General features: G+C 36.3%; 2 protein-coding genes and 1 long non-coding RNA gene across 4 annotated transcripts in view; 1 reads left to right on the forward strand and 2 right to left on the reverse strand.

Moving 5' to 3' along the window:
- Positions 1–14,288, forward strand: part of nrxn1b (neurexin 1b) — a 799,620-nt gene that overhangs the window by 585,078 nt on the left and 200,254 nt on the right. The gene's annotated exons all lie outside the window — the stretch shown is intronic.
- LOC141377092 (uncharacterized) overlaps positions 1–14,288 on the reverse strand; it is a 92,436-nt gene that overhangs the window by 55,715 nt on the left and 22,433 nt on the right. For both annotated transcript variants that reach the window (XR_012389064.1, XR_012389065.1), the window contains one exon: positions 12,050–12,177. This is a non-coding gene — a long non-coding RNA (uncharacterized lncRNA). The remainder of the gene's footprint in view (positions 1–12,049; positions 12,178–14,288) is intronic.
- Positions 1,184–3,853, reverse strand: olig3 (oligodendrocyte transcription factor 3). Its single transcript, NM_001110393.1, is given in 2 exon segments — positions 1,184–3,699; positions 3,741–3,853. A coding segment is annotated over 1 exon segment (768 nt). The 5' UTR covers positions 3,593–3,699; positions 3,741–3,853; the 3' UTR covers positions 1,184–2,824.

A 14,288-nucleotide genomic window follows, 5' to 3' on the forward strand; every position in this document is an offset into this window, starting at 1 on the left:
CAGATGGTATTTCTGTGTGGAGTTTGCATGTTCTCCCAGTGTTCGCGCGGGTTTCCTCCGAGTGCTCATATTTCCCTCACAGTCCAAACACATGCGCTTTGAGTAAATTGGGTAAGATAAAAATGTAGTGTATGTGTGTGAATGAGTGTGCATGGATGTTAGTGATGGGTTGCAGTAAAACATATGCTGGATAAGTTGGCAGTTAATTCCGCTGTGGCGACCGCAGATTAATAAGAGACTAAGCCGAAAAGTAGGCTAAATGAATGAATGAATGAATGAATGAATGAATGAATATAGACTGTTTTGGTAAGACTTTACAATAAGGTTGCATTAGTTAATGCATTTACTAACATGAACAACAACGAACAATACAATTATTACAGTATTTGATCGTGCTAATTAACATTAGTTAATGATAATAGAGTTGTCCATTCATTTTAACCCACAGTGCATTAATAAGCATGATTACGAGTTTTAAAAATGTATTATTAAATGTTGTACTATGATTAATAAAAGTTTTTTTATTATCAATTCAACTAACATTAACTAATTAAACCTATTGTGAAGTGTGAGCAGCAATATTTCTATCTAATTATTTTGTATAATTAGCTTTTGCTATTTATATACTAACAATTATATTGTTTTGATATGTATTGCTGTAAATAAATATTATACGTGTAAAAACGTTTTAATTTGTCATTAAACTATCCTTATAGATCAGATACTCTTATTAAATTAATTTTGCTGTGTCACATTTCTCACCATCCCAGAATGATACGTGAAAATAAATGTTTGCTGCTATTATTATGATTATTTAAACCATATTTAATACAGATTTAGGTTCAAACGCTGAAACTAAGCGATATTTTTATTTCTTATCTTTCTGTTTGATTATTTCTAACTTATTTATTTATTATTCCGCGACGCGTATTTATTTTGAGAGGCCAAGGCAATAATTTTTGCCTGTGACGAATTGAATTCACATTTCATTCGAATTTTTTATAACAAATAAATATGGTAAAACACTATTAATTTTCTAGTTATTAATTTTTAATCTCTGGTTGCCATAATAGCCACCATATTCACCATGCGCGAACTCTTTCAATTCGCATTTTTAAATAAATGCACAAAGAAAATTAATTTTAACACGCACAGCACGTTACAAAATACACAAAACATAACATTTCATTTTTATAACAGTACGTTTTATTGAAATTTCATCCAGGAACACTGGGCAATAATAAATATCTCATTTGTCAACAAGAATGTACAAAAATAAAGACCACGGCAATCTCTCTGGAATAACAAAACTTTCCCAGGAAAAAAAAGGATCATGCTTACAGGTTTGTCTGAACAAGATGCCATGCTGAAGAATTTCAAATAAAGATACGACACAGAAATAACACGACTGAATTACTCAGGCTGACAATGGGTGAATAAAATAATCGATAATAATAATAATAACACTCTAGTGCGAACTAAATCCATAGTCGTACGGTTTTCATCTGAAATGTCATATTTCACAATCCTTGTTACAAGGAACACGTGGAATTCGTCTTTTCATGCCCTTCGAAGAAAAACGTGCAAATCACGTGATCAAGTTTCCTCATACGAGTTTAGCGCCAAAAACACAGGAGCTTCGGTCACACTTTACAATGAGGTTTCATCAGTTAATGTATTCATTAACATCAACTAAAAATTAACAGCATTTATTAATCACAGTTCAACATTAAAATAATGCTTGAAAGCACTGTAAATGATGCAATGACAAAAAGTCAAGACAGCCAACCATATTTTAATAAGCTAATCAGATTTCAACTATTTTTCAAGGTCTCCAAAGTTTAACTTAACATTAGTCAGTTTGAGTATTGTAAGTTAAACAATTAAATTTGATTCAACTAAAATTTGAAGTCAGCAATCTCTTTTTCACAGTATGCACTGTGTGCTAACATAAGTTCATTGCATTGCATTGCATCATCAACATTAACAATGCTGAATAAACCATGTAATTAATGTATAGTTCGTGTTAGTAGATACATTAACTAACATTGTAAAGCACTGGCTGAACTTCAGACATGTTTATCAGCGAATATCTGCTATTTTTCCGCGTACTCTCGTCAGGGGAGTGCTCGCGTTTCCAGGGCAGCTTCAAACACATATATTCACCTCCAAATAGACACTTTAATCTCTCATTTACAGTGAACGCGCGCGCTATTTACAGTAGAGGAGTCACCTTACAAAAGCAATCGATGAGATCCTTGTTACAAGGACGAACTTGTGAATTCGTAAGGTCTAAAACAGACACACAGACAGACAAAACAAACAGATCATGCAAAAGTCCAGTTCACTAGGCTGCACTGTAAAATAATATCCGTATATTAGCGGTTGCCCGTATTTTGTGATTCACGTTTTTATTTAATTGCTTATGGTTGTGAATTGCATTGTGTGGCCTCGATCAGTCTTCTTCCACTTTTAACCTTGCAAAAAGTTTGAAAAAGTGACTTTTATGATCACTTTTAATAGTTTAAAGTGACATTTCATCTGGGTTTGTGTTGCGCACCAATTACGCTATACAAAAACCTTGTAATAAACTACAATTTCTTTTATTTTACACACGTATTCCTCTCAATGTATGCATTATATTATTACAAACTACTAAAATGTCAATAAAAGTCACTTTGTAAAACTAGAGAGTGAAAATGGTCAGCATAAAAAAATCTCATGATGCAATTCACAACCGTAAATAAACCAAAAACGCGGACACTATATTAATTAACGGATACTTTTACAGTGCACACGCACGCAAACACACACAGTGATGTGTTCACTTCATCACTTCCTTGTTCTCTGTGGAGATCCTGCTCAGTCCGGTGGCGGTGATGGGCAGGTGTGGAGGCGGCGGGACCTGGCAGATCGTGCACGGGCACGGAAGACCCGCCCAGTGCTGGAAACTCCCGCCGAGCTGAAGCGGAGGAGTCGGGGTGCTCTTCATCAAAGTGTGCGGAGCCCTAATGGATGTAAGTCCAGGTAACGAAAGCGTAGAAGAGGTGGACCCGCTCAGCGCGCTCCCGAGGAGAGGATGATGCACCTGGTGCGCGGCGCCAGCCGAGTGCGCGCCGCCGTGGCTCACCGTCCCGCAGTGAAACGCAGAGTGGTGTCCGCCGTAAATCTCGCCCACCAACCGCTTCATCTCATCCAGCGAGCTCGTGAGCATCAGGATGTAATTTCTAGCCAGGAGAAGCGTCGCGATTTTGGAGAGCTTCCTCACGGAAGGCCCGTGCGCGTACGGCATGACCTCTCGGAGCCCGTCCATCGCCAAATTCAGGTCGTGCATGCGCTTGCGCTCCCTCCCGTTGATCTTGAGCCGCAGCTGCTGGATCTCCTGCTCGGTCACCTGCTTCTTCAGCTTGTACTTGCTGCCGCTGGGCGTCTTGGAGAGGTGCTCGCTGGCCATCTTCTGCAGCAGCTCGTTCTGGGTGGAGGACACGGAGTTTAGCAGGCCGTCCTGGTGGTGATGGTGGTGGTGATGGTGGTGGTACATCCCATCCATGTCTGGAGAGGAAGATCTGCTGGAGCTCGAGTCCGAATTCATTTTATGGATGCGCCTGGGTAGGAGGTTGCCTCTTTTTTCGGCTCGTTGTGTTTTTATTTGAAGTCACTCCTGCCGGATCACCTGATGTCTTCTCTCTCTCTCTCTCTCTTGTTGGTGTGTGTGTACGTCTCTCTCTCTCTCTCTCTCTGGTTAGTGTGTTTACAAGTCTCTCTTTCCTCCTCAGTGTGTGCGTAAGTTTCTTTTTTCCTCTTCGGTGTGCGCACAAGTCTCTCTCTCCTCCTCAGTGTGTGCACAAGTGTGTTTTTCCTCTTCAGAGTGTGTTCAAGTCTCTCTTGTTGGTGTGTATAAGTCTCTCTCCTCGTCAGTGTGCATAAATCTCTCTCTCCTCCTCAGTTTGTGTGTATAAGTCTCTCTCTCCTCAGTCTCTCTGTGTCGTCTCTTCACAGGACTCTGTATTTATACGGGATGAGGGGCCAAACAAAAGCAGCCCCTCTATTGATAACGGGCTTGTTAGGATGACGTGCCCATTATCCGCGGCGGCGCGCTTTGACTGTCCCATTGACCAGAGGAGCAGCTATTCATATTCATTGTGTGGACACCATGGGGAGACACTTCAGCCCCGCAGATTCTGCGCACACACCGGAGAAACCGACGCCGCACCGCGCATCACTCATGTCACACCGACTGCTGAGTTATTAGCAGTGTGTCGGCATGCGTTGTTAGTGGTGTTGAGGTAGACTCTATCATCAGATACACTCAAATGATGTTGACTGTAACGAGCTTAATGCGTTAACCAAAGGATCATGAGCGCTTTATTAAACAGATGAAAAACAATGCTTTTCAAAACTAGAACAGCAAAGTTGTGCAGATGAGTTATTATTATTATTATTATTATTAATATTTAAGTTATACTCTGTTTTCAGCTTCGTTCAAATGATGTTGATTGTAACGAGATACACGCGTTAATCAAATGATTGTAAGAGCTTTATTAAACAAAACAAATGCAATTTAAAATTAGAACATTAAAATTGTGCAGATGCGTTTTTATTATTATTATTATTATTTTATTTAAAAAATATTACTACTACTACTACTACTACTATTATCATTATTATTATTTATTTTTATTTATTATTATTATTTTTATTATTATTATTATTATTTTATATTATTTATTATTATTATTATTGTTGTTGTTATTTTTATTATTGTTATGATTATTATTATTATTATTATTATTATTATTATTATTATTATTATTATTATTATTGTGTTATACTCTATTATTGGCTTCATTCAAATGATGTTGATTGTAACGGAGCTTAATGCAGTGATCATAAACACTTTATTAGACATGAAAAACTATGCAAAATTAAACATTAAATTTTGTGCAGATGCATTATTATTATAATTATTGAGTTATACACACTCAAAAATAACATTTGCTGGTTATTTAACCTACTAATTTGATATCAATTGAACCAACATTGAATATATATATTTTGTTTGGGACAAGTTGGTAAGTTAACTTAATCAATTTAAGTTGGGAAAACATGAAGGAATTGTGTGGAACCCATATTTTACAGTGTACACTCAAAGAAATGATTGTTGCTGCTTGTTTAAAATGTGCTGAATCAACATGACTGTTTTATTTGGGGCACTTTTTGGGGAAATCAACCTAATTAAGTTCAATCCACTTAAATTTTTTAAAATGATTCAATTTACTTAATTGATTTGTGTTGGGACAACATGAAGGAATTGTGTGGAACCCTGCATTTATACAGCGTATTATTAGCTTCCTTCAATGTTGATTGTAACGAGCTTAATGCGTTAAATGATCAAAAACACTTTATTAGACAAGAAAATCAATGCAATTTAATAATTAAACATAAAATGTTGTGCAGATGAGTTATTATGGTTTTTATTATTGAGTTGTACACACTTTTCCTGGTTGTCCAAACTACTAATTTAATACAAATCGAACAAACATTGAATACATAATTTTTGTTTGGGACAACATAATTGTTTTAAGTTCACTCCACATAAATTTGTAAAAATAATTAATGTAGCTTAATCAATTTGAGTTGGGACAACATTAAGGGATTGTGTGGAACCCAGCATTTTTTTTAATTTACACACCAAAAAAAATTGTTGCTGCTTGTTTAAACAACTTATTTAAATTGAGCTGAATCAACATGATTGATTTATCGAGGGGCTTTTTGGGTTTTTAAATGATTCAATTTACTTAATCGATTTGTGTTGGGACAACATGGAGAGATTGTGTAAAACCCTGCATTTTGTTCAAATGGTGTTGATTGCAATGAGCCTAATGTGTTAAAGGATCATAAACTCTTTATTAGACAAGAAAAACAATGCAATTTAATAATTAAACATTAAACGGTGTGCAGATGCGTTATTATTCATTTTGAGTTATACACACTCAAAAATTACTTTTGCTGGTTTTCTAAACAAATTTCATATGAACTGAACCAACATTCAATTCATGATTTTAGTTTGGGACAAATTAATTGTTTTAAGTTCAATCCACTTAGGTACATTAGTAAAAATGATTAAGATAACTTAATAAATTTGAGTTAGGACAGCGTGAGGAATTGTGTGAAAGTCAGCATATTTTACATGCACACTCCAAAAATTATTGTTGCGACTTGTTCAAAATACTTGTTTAAAATGAGCTGAATCAACATGATTGTTTTATTAAGGGGAACTTTAGGGGGAAATCAACTTAAGTTAAGTCCACTTAAATTGTTAAAAATTATTATGTTAACTTAATAGATTTGAGTTGGGGCAACATGAAGGGATTGTGTGGAACCTGCATTTTGTACAGTGTGCTATCAGCTTTATTCAAATGATGTTGATTGTAGCGAGCTTAATTTAATAAATGATCATAAACACTTTATTAGATATGAAAAAAATGCAATTGAAAATTAAACATTCAATGTTATTATTATTGATTTATGCACACTCAAAACTTACTTTGCTGGTAATTTGATGTGAATTCAATATTTTGTTTGGCACTAATTGTTTTATGTTCAATCCATTTAAATTTGTAAAAAAAAAAAACAATTATGTTAACTTAATAGATTTAAGTTGGGACAGCATGAAGGACTTGTGCTGAACCCAGCATATTTTACATGTACACTCCAAAAATTATTGTTGTGTCTTGTACAAACTACTTATTTAAAATGAGCTAATTCAACATAGGTGTTTTATTGGGGGCACTTTTAGGGGAAATCAACTTAAGTTCAGTCCACTTTAATTTTTTTTAAATGATTTAATCTACTTAATTTCTGACAACATGAAGGAATTGTGTGGAACCTGCATTTTGTGCAGTGTATTATCAGATTCCTTCAAATGATGTTGATTGTAACTAGCTTAACCAATGATCACAAGCACCTCATTAGAAATAATATGTTATTTAAAAATAAAGCATTAAAAGTTATGCAGAGACATTTTAAAGCTCAACATTTTAAGTCACTTTTCAATACGATTTCATTGAAAAAAAAATATTTAAAGATGATTCCTTGGATTTACTCAATTTTTTTACGTTAAGTGGTTGTAAACAATTTATTTGGGCTGAATTTAAACAAACAAATTAAGTTGAACATTATTAAATTTAATTTGATTGTTCAAATTCAACACAAATAAATTGTTTGAAACAGTTCTGCATGCAACACTTTTTAATATGAACTAATAACAAACAATATCCATACAATACCTGTAACAATACAGCATTTGTTAATCACAGTTCAACATTTAATCATGTATTATTAAAACCCAGCTGTTAATATTAAATGCACTGCGAGTTAACAATAACTATGAGCAACTTTATTTTCACACATTCTCAATGATGATTAAATACTGTAATAAGTGTGTTGTTCATTGTTTGTTCATAACTAAAATGAAGGAATACAACCATATTAAAATGTGTTAGCAAATTATAGCCCCTAAAAGTGAAATTTTAACAATAATCTGAAGGACGAATCAGAGTTAAAAAGAAAAGTTTTAAAATGGTGAATATGTTTAAGTAATGCAAATGTTTATGGACTAAATATTATAATATTAAGATTAAATGCATTGCACTCGTCATATAATGCTTGTTCGTTCCTTTTTATTTCTATTCATTTCCCAGGTGTAAAATAACTAAAGGGAACATATTCGGTATGTCAATGCAGATATATTTCTTTCTGTAATAGTTAACATTCTGTAGTAATAATAATAATAATAATAATAATAATAATAATAAACATTAAATGATAATAATCTTGTACATTATTTAGCTATAAAGTAAACTGTCATTTCATTATGAAAATAAATCACTATATTTATAATAATACAAAAATGTAGAATAAATATTGGTCATAATTAATATAAACAGCTGATGACCCAACAATAAGAGGCATAATAATGATTATTATGAGCATATATTTCATAATAATATCAAATATTATCATATTTATTCATGCTCATTTACTTAAACACATCTAAAGACACATTTATGCATTACAAATAAAGATAATTGTGATTATTAAATGTTTTTTGTCAATAAATTATGTTTTCAGAAGGAGGTGTATAAATGCCAACATCACTGAGATGACAAATAAATGCAAGTGTGTATTGAATCTGCTATAATACACTGGTATATTTACTTTTCTGAAGCGCAACATTGTTCAAAAATATATATCTTAATAAGAAATGCAGTATATCTAGTTTTACCATGGTGTAGCTATAAACCTTACAAATCCAAGTGCATGAGGAAATGACAGGGTGGCCACCAGAACAAGCAAAGTATGAAATATCTAAAGTGTCCTGCAGTATTGTAAAGTTCCCAGGATGAAACCAGTCTGCCCGTCGCTGCTTTTTCCACACACAGCCATAAAATCCCCTCATAAAAAGAGTGAAGACATGAATTCACTGCGCCACAGAGGAAGCTGAAAAGGGGATCGCTCCTCATAAAGGTGCTGCAATGCAAAGAAAAGCTCGGGACTGCTTTGCTCTCTCTTGGTGGCATTTGAAAGTGTAAAGCTTTGAATACCAATTGCTTGAACTGGACATATGTGAGTCCTTTTTAATCCTACTAATCCTGTCTCCAAGTGTTTCTTTGTCTGTGGGGGCGACCGCATAGATCTAAGTGAAAGTGTTCCTAATCCGGCCAATGTGGAAAAATGGCTCAGTGTGTGTGTTTGTGTGTGTGTGTGTGTGTGTGTGTGTGTGTGTGTGTGTGTGTGTGTGTGTGTGTGTGTGTGTGTGTGTGTGTGTGTGCAGGGGAGATCGAGCTGGAGAGACAGACTGAGAGAGAGAGACATTATTTTATATTATTAGAGTGATTATATATCATTATATCATTGTTGTTTTCATCAATATTGTCACTACTATTATTTATATTGACTTTTTGTTCCCCCTGTGCACTTTAGCAACATGTACCCATGTATGTCATGCTAATAAAGTGAATTGAATTCTGAGAGAAAATAAATGTGCAGTTTATTCTGATTTATTATTATCATTATTATTATTATTATTTTATTATTATTTTATTATTATCATTATTATTATTATTATTATTATTATTATTATTATTATTCATTTTCCTTCGGCTTAGTCCCTTTATTCTTTAGCGGTCGCCACAGCAGAATGAACCGCCAACTATTCCAGCATATGTTTTACGCAGCGGATCCCTTTCAACAGCAACCCAGTTCTGGGAAACACCCATACACTCTCACATTCTTACACACACACACACTCATACACTACGGCCAATTTAGTTAATCAATTCCCATATAGTACATGTGTTTGGACTGTGGGGGAAACCGGAGCACCCGGAGGAAACCCATGCCAACACCGGGAGAACATGCAAACTCCACACAGAAACGCCAACTGACCCATCCGAGGCTTGTAGCAGCGACCCGGTTTTCTCTCGGTTTCCCCCACAGTCCAAACACATGCGCTATAGGAGAATTAGGTAGACTAAACTGTCCGTAGAGCATGTGTGTGAATGCAAAATGTATGGGTGTTTCCCAGTGTTGGGTTGCAGCCTCTGCGTAAAACATATGCTGGATAATTTGGCGGTTCATTCCACTGTGGCGACCCCAGATTAAAGGGACTAAGCCAAAGGAAAATGAATGAATGAATGTTCATTAGTTTGATTCATTTTACCACCAAAGAAAATAAACTGCCTATATTTTTGTGAAACGCAAAATACGTTGCTCCAGAAACATTGCATTGCACTTTGCAGATGACAAATCCACTAGAGGGCGCTGAAAAGACAATGAATGTTTGAATGAATAATAAATAAATTTTTTAAATTAATAAAAAGATTGTTCTAATATGAATCCTAAAATGTTAAATCTTTAATATATTGTTTATTATCATTATTTTGTTATTAGAATTTGTATTTTTGATACTTTTTAATCCCTTGTACTGTGTTATTTGTGTTCATACGTTACATTTAATGTAAACATTTTGTAAACATAACTTTTGTCGTGCCAAGAGAGAGACTAAGGGCATACTCGCACTATGCTATCCGAACCATGCCCAGGCCCGTTTCCCGGATCGTTTGAGAAGTGTGAGTGCTCCGAGTTCACTTGGCCAGCCCTGGCCCGGTTGAAAGAGGTTTGCTAGAGTGTGGTGCACTTGGGCTTCGGCACGGTACGCTTGTGTGTGAGTGCAAAACGCACCTAAGCCCGAAACTGAAAGCGAGACGTGACTTTTAAGGGGCTGTTTCATATGGATTTATTAATTATTCTTACTGTTCAGTGAACGCAAACTCCCGTAGTTTATTAAATACACAAACCCCTCACTGCACGACAGCTGCACCTTCAGCAGACCTCCTAATTCCTGCAGCACACGGGCTTTATGGTTGTTTATGATTGTCTAAAGTGGCGGATCTGTTCGGCGAATTATTTGACTGCATGTCACTGCTTATCAAACAACTTAAACAATATAATTAGAGAAATCTCCACTGTACTGAGCGAGGTCGCTTCCTTACTAAACAGCTCATCATCAGTGATGTAAGCATGCTCAGGCCTGAATGTAATGTGAGTGCGGGCCATCGGGGGAGACGGGAGAGGGGACAAGCGTGCTTTAGCCCGGTTCAAGGCAACTGTACATAATGCGAGTACACCCTAAGAGCAAGAGAAGGAAAGATACAGAGCGAGTGTGTGTGTGTGTGTGTGTGTGTGAGAGAGAGAGATATTGGGAGAAGTGGCGGGGGTCTCATTTACTCACTGCTGCTCTGGGAAGGAAACCCAAACAGCAGGATCCCTTTTACACACACACACACACACTCAAGCTGAAGGACACACACTCCCATTTAGCCAATTCCCAGTTCAACACCAAATATACACACATTCATTCACTCATTTTCCTTCAGCTTAGTCTCTTATTTATTAGAGGTCGCCACAGCGGAATAAACCGCCAACTATTCCAGCATATGTTTTACACAGCGGATGCCCTTCCAGCTGCAACTAAGTACTAGGAAACACCCATACACACTTACACACACACACACTCATACACTACGGCCAATTTAGTTAATCTGTTCCCCTATAGCGCATGTGTTTGGAAACCGGAGCACCCAGAGGAAACCCACATCAACAAGGGGAGAACATGCAAACTCCACACAGAAACACCAACTGATCTAACCGGGACTCGAATTAGCGACCTTCTTGCTGTGAGGTCACAGTGCTAACCAATGAGCCACCATGCCACCTTTATTTATTTATTTTTTTATTTTTTTATTTATTTACTTATTTATTTATTTATTTATTTCAAGATGTTTCCAGTTGTTCAGTGCCTCTGATATTTTTTGCATATCTACAAATGCAGTAATTTCACTGCATTAGACGACACAATGTCAAACCAAATGGCATCAGAGAAAAATTCTGACTCACTTCTGAAAAGTGAAAACACCAGACAACTGCTTGTTTTATTTGTACTGTATATGCAACATGCTGTGTAATTCATTCATTCATTCATTCATTCATTCATTCATTCTCCTTCAGCTTACTCCCTTCTTTATCTGGGGTCGCCACAGCAGAATGAACTGCCAATTATTCCAGCATATCTTTTATACAGTGGATGCCCTTCCACCATACTGTATAATGCAACTCAGGCTCATTCTGGAAATATACCACTATATACATTTCTGGAGAGCGCCAAATATGTCCCAGGAGATACGTTTTTGTTTTCGTGAATCCACCAGAGGCCGCTGTGCACACTTATTGAGATCTCAAATTTCTCTTGCAAGTGCCATTTGCGCCTGCCTTTTCACATATATCCACCAGAGGCCACTGTCGACTGACTGACTGACTGACCAATCCCCCCACCCTCCTTCTTCCCGAAACCCAACCAATAGTGTTTTCAAATGCAATCCAGAAAAAGAAAAGCCCTCGTCTGATTTTTACTATGTTTTCAAATCCTACCACTTTCTAAACTTGTTGTTTATTTGTTTTAGTTTTTTAGCTTGTATTTTTGTCTTACCTGTTTTCTGGAACGGTTCTTCGCCAGACACGAACCTCGTCATCATGGTCAACTCCTTTCTGCGTTTCAAGTCTGCCGATGTACATGGCAACAGTGGAAAAGCCGTCCATACGAAGTTAAGCGGTCAGCTGGTAAGCAAGAAAAGAAACAGACAATGGTATCAGGATGCAGCCTTTATGATGCAAGCTGAGACTGCATATCTCAATGGCAGACACAATGCACTCAATGGAGCTATTGACATCACTGTAATGGGTAGGGTAAGGGGTGAGGTTAGGTGAGCCCATTCAAAAGCATTGCATGCAGCTTAGATTGCATCTGCACCGAGTCTGCAGCTAGACCCCCTTTTGAAAAAGTAGCCATCGATGATTCTACATGTAGAGGATGAGGTTTTGTTTACATTTCTACAGTTGCTTTAAAAGTATTTGCATATTGATACGTAAAGAAATTTTACTATATTAGATAACAAAATATCAAAGAAAGTGGCATCAGAAAATCAACAAATAAATAAAAATAAAGATCTTTACTTATTTTTCTCACCATCTTTTTAAAATCACCAGCCAAATGGCAAATTAATTTGTAGTAAGTATTTAGGTTGTAACTTCCGATGAGAGCATGCAATTAAATCAGAGCTGTGGTGTGACAGCTTTTTTATTTCTTTAATAAACAAATTAATAAAAATAGAGAAAATAATGAGTTAATAACAACAAAGTGTCATCAGAAAATAAACAAATTAATAAAAATAGAGAAAATAATGAGTTAATAACAACAAAGTGTCATCAGAAAATAAACAAATTAATAAAAATAAAGAAAATAAAGAGTTAATAACAACAAAGTGTCATCAGAAAATAAACAAATTAATAAAAATAGAGAAAATAATGAGTTAATAACAACAAAGTGTCATCAAAAAATAAACAAATTAATAAAAAGAGAAAAAATAGTTTTTTTTTCTTATTTTTCTGACCATCTTTTTAAAATATCCAGCCAAATGGCAAATTAATTTGTAGAAAGTATTTAGGTTGTAACTTCTGATGAGAGTTTGCAATTAAATCAGAGCTGTGACAGCTTTTTTATTTCTGTCCCTTTTTTACCAATTTGAAAAAATCTCTCCCCTTTTTAATAAAAACAAGTAAATCAGTGTCACAAAAGTTCAATTCAATCCTACTCCGGCTTCCAAAAAATATTTGTACAATTAAAAAATAATAACAAACCAACTGGAATCTGCAAACAAATGCTATTGAAGTTTCTGAACACTTGATTTCTTTTTCGCAATCATTAACCAGCCTGTAGTAGAAGGGAAATGCTTCATCCATCACTTAGATTTTTTTAAATATTACAAATATCACTAATGAAAAACTCCTGTGGCCTCACAGCAAGAAGGTTTCTGGTTTGAGTCCCAGCTCAGTTGGGATTTCTGTGTGGAGTTTGCATGTTTTTCCCGTGTTGGCGTGGGTTTCCTCCGGGTGCTCCGGTTTCCCCTATGGTCCAAAGACAGGTGGAACAGGTGAATTGGGAAGGTTAAATTATCTGTGTGTGAATGAGTGTGTATGGATGTTTCCCTAGTGTTGGGTTGCAGCTGGAAGGGCATCCGCTAAGTAAAACATATGCAAGATAAGTTGGCGGTTCATTCCACTGTGGCGACCGCAGATTAATAAAGGGACTAAGCTGAAAATTAATGAATGATTGCACAAATGTATTTGTGGTCCCCTCCCATTCACTGCGCTCTAACTGTGATGACTTCTGCTGCTGAAAAACTCTGTTGCTGTGTCCCAATTTGCATAATATCCTTCTTAATTAGTATTCAAAAATGAAATTAGTGTCCCAAACCATAGTATGTTGAAAAGAGTATGCCAAAGGTTCCCGGATGTTTGACTATTTCTGGCAAATATGTGAAGTGTAGAAACATCCATACTCTAATCCAGGGATGTCAAACTCAATTCCTGGAGGGCCGCAGCCCTGCACAGTTTAGTTCCAACCCGGGCCGAAGCAAGCTGAACTGCCGCTCTAGGCAAAGGATGGTTATGCCGCCCTCAACCCTAAAGTAAAAGCGGGTTGGGGGGGTTGATGTCAAGGAAGCTGTCGCGGACACCACCCTCTCTATTTTGCCGCCCTACACGTGGATATAACTGAGGGCGCAGGTGCTGAGGGTAGTGTCGCGAACGCTGCCCTAGACGCGGATATAACTGAGGGCGCGGGTGCAGAGGGTAGTGTCGCGAATGCCGCCCTAGCTCCGGATATAACT

This window comes from Danio rerio, chromosome 13 (assembly GCF_049306965.1).
Source record: "Danio rerio strain Tuebingen ecotype United States chromosome 13, GRCz12tu, whole genome shotgun sequence".
NCBI classification, from domain to species: Eukaryota; Metazoa; Chordata; class Actinopteri; order Cypriniformes; family Danionidae; genus Danio; species Danio rerio.